The 2,612-nt window shown below is 44.5% G+C and overlaps 1 protein-coding gene across 1 annotated transcript in view; it reads right to left on the bottom strand.

The window, feature by feature from the left end:
* Positions 1-2,612, bottom strand: part of LOC111970246 (engulfment and cell motility protein 2-like) — a 50,512-nt gene that overhangs the window by 27,485 nt on the left and 20,415 nt on the right. The window contains 5 exon segments of the mRNA XM_070445644.1: positions 682-781; positions 1,279-1,448; positions 2,357-2,407; positions 2,560-2,584; positions 2,586-2,612. Coding sequence (XP_070301745.1) covers positions 682-781; positions 1,279-1,448; positions 2,357-2,407; positions 2,560-2,584; positions 2,586-2,612 — 373 coding nt within the window.

Below are 2,612 nucleotides of genomic sequence, written 5' to 3'. Positions count from 1 at the left end.
AATGCCACCCCACACCATGACTGACCCACCGCCAAACCGGTGGGTGGGTCAGTCATGGTCAGCTGGAGGTCATTTTGCAGGGCTCTGGCAGTGCTCCTCCTACTCCTCCTTGCACAAAGGCGGAGGTAGCGGTCCTGCTGCTGGGTTGTTGCCCTCGTAAGTAAGCATTTCACTGTAAGGTCTACACCTGTTGTATTCGGCGCTTGTGACTAATACATTTTGATTTGAAACATGTCTGTCAAATGATATACAGTTGGCAAATAAAAACGATCCATACAAACTAACCCTAACCCTTGTACAGTGCTTGTTGTTGTGCAGCACATCATTGGTTTTCTACCTGATTAAGTCCTTTCACAGAAGATACAGCTGAAAGAGCTCCAAATAACATGGGGMGTTGCTAGGTAACAGCAACCAATTCAGTTCTGGCAGCCAATGAGGGGTTGAATGTCAAGTAATTAAAGAAAGAGAAAATAAAGGGGAGGACTTTAAGATAGGCCTCAAACTACCCAAACTAATCTACAGAAGAGAGTTCCACATATAAAAGTTATCAAACTAATCAAGAAATACATTACGTGTTTTTTCCATTGCAGACAGTGTAGGAATCTAACATATGGGCTTCCTTATATGCCAAGTTTTACAAAGAGTGGTGTGTTTTGTGGAAGTAAGGAGGCGAGTTCTAACCTGTTTGATGAAGGACAGAGAGATAAGGTCCCAGGACACAATGCCATGGTCCATCAGCTCCAGGAAGGCTGTGAGAGTGAAGGCCAGCATCTCCCCAAAGCTGAGGAGAGAGCAGACTAGAGTCGAGGACAACACTCTATATATACACCGAGTAAAAAAAAATATTTWAAAAAAAATAGGGCCATATTCACCAACAAAGTCATACGACAACTCTTCCTATGTGCCACCACCAACTACAGCCACAAACAGCATGCTATCAGTATGGGCCATTAAGTGTTAACCCACAGTAACCATCTCCAGAGAGGCTCCGAAGACGTGGATGTCGATTATGGCAGCCCACCACACCTCTCTGATGCTCAGGGGTTGGGTTAAATGCGGAAGATACATTTCAGTTGAATGCATTCAGTTGTACAACTGACTAGGTATATTTCTAGTAGCCAGTAGAAGTACCTTTAGACCAGGGGTCTCAATCTAATTCTGCCCTGGAGGCATATAAAAAAAATTGGCTTGTGGGCTGACTCTGGGCTGAGCGACGCCAGTTTGAGACCCCTGCTTTAGACAATAGACCCAAGGATTGTGTGTCTGTATGAGACTCACTGGGTGCCACTCTCCACCAGGCGCGCCAGGGTCCCGATGCCCTCCATGTTGATGAACTCGGTGGCAAAGGTGGGGTCAGCTGACAGCTTGGCCAGCTCCTTCAGGGCCTCCAGGCGGGAGTCTATGCCGTGCGACTGGATCCTGTCCAGGAGCTGCCGTGCTGCACGGGCCTATTGTGGGTGGGAGTGGGGGGGGTCAGGCAAGGCAATGGTGGCCATTATTGACTTTTCTTTAAACCTGGTTCACCTCAACGACTACATTAGCTTGATACATGTAGGCAGCGACCGAAACGTATAACTCAGCAATAGGGTTAGTCGAAAGCAGCTGCCATGTTTTTGATCTGTTTATTAGGGAGAAGCTATACGGATACGTCGGGTGTCCAACTTGATGACATGTCACTCAGCTGAGAGCAGAGTGGAAACTAATGGATTCAGTTCAGTCAGTTCAGTCGTTCTGATAAGCCCTTTCCAGCTAGCTAGTTTATGCTGGCTATCTGGCAACAATAACAGCACTAGTTAAAACTTGTAAAAGAAAGTTATGTTTATTTTTGATGGGCGAGGGAGAAATAACTTAGTATTGATCACCATCTGGAATCTGGATGTCACCGTGACATGCCAATTAGCTAACGCAAGCCTGTGTGAATGACCAATGCAATGCTTCCCACTGGGCAACAGTTGCGTCACCGGTATAGAACACTATGGACACACCAGCTTCCGCCGTCTCCCGTTGTGCTATTTACAAACAGACTGGCTCAACTGTTCTGAGAAACTARGGTAAGATTCATAATGTAAAATAATGTGACAGGTGAAATGAAGAACACAACCTGCTTTATCTCCTAAAGTATTGCACAAGTTGACTGCAGGTATTAAGTTAAAAAGTAGCTACAAATATTTAAATGTATTCAAAAATGTCTAAATAATTTTTTCCCCAAATAACCCGGTATACAATATACCACCCAAGCCTACCAGAAGATACCGACACTACAATTAATAAATATATCCCGTAAGTAAATACTGGTATTTATTTATTTTGGGGGGAAATTAATAACTGCATGTACAAGAAGAGAAAGTGTCTCAACAGAAGATATGGCTAATCGAAGGATGGTTCCATTCTTGATTTCACTACGGCTCTGGAAGAAAGAATGGTGAACATTGCTACTACCACAGCACTTCTCTAGAGTCATTGGTAATTGACATAGTAATAGTAACATACTAAGGAACCATGTAGTGTATTGTGAAGAAATTGTAAACAGCACTTTATTCTGCAGGCGCTGAGGCTCACCTGCTCAGTAATGTAGAGCTGAGGACGTCAGCATACGCAGGGCAAACTGCTCC

This window comes from Salvelinus sp. IW2-2015, linkage group LG11 (assembly GCF_002910315.2).
Source record: "Salvelinus sp. IW2-2015 linkage group LG11, ASM291031v2, whole genome shotgun sequence".
NCBI lineage: Eukaryota > Metazoa > Chordata > Actinopteri > Salmoniformes > Salmonidae > Salvelinus > Salvelinus sp. IW2-2015.
Note: the sequence above shows the minus strand (reverse complement) of the source record. Positions and strands in the feature narration are given on the sequence as shown.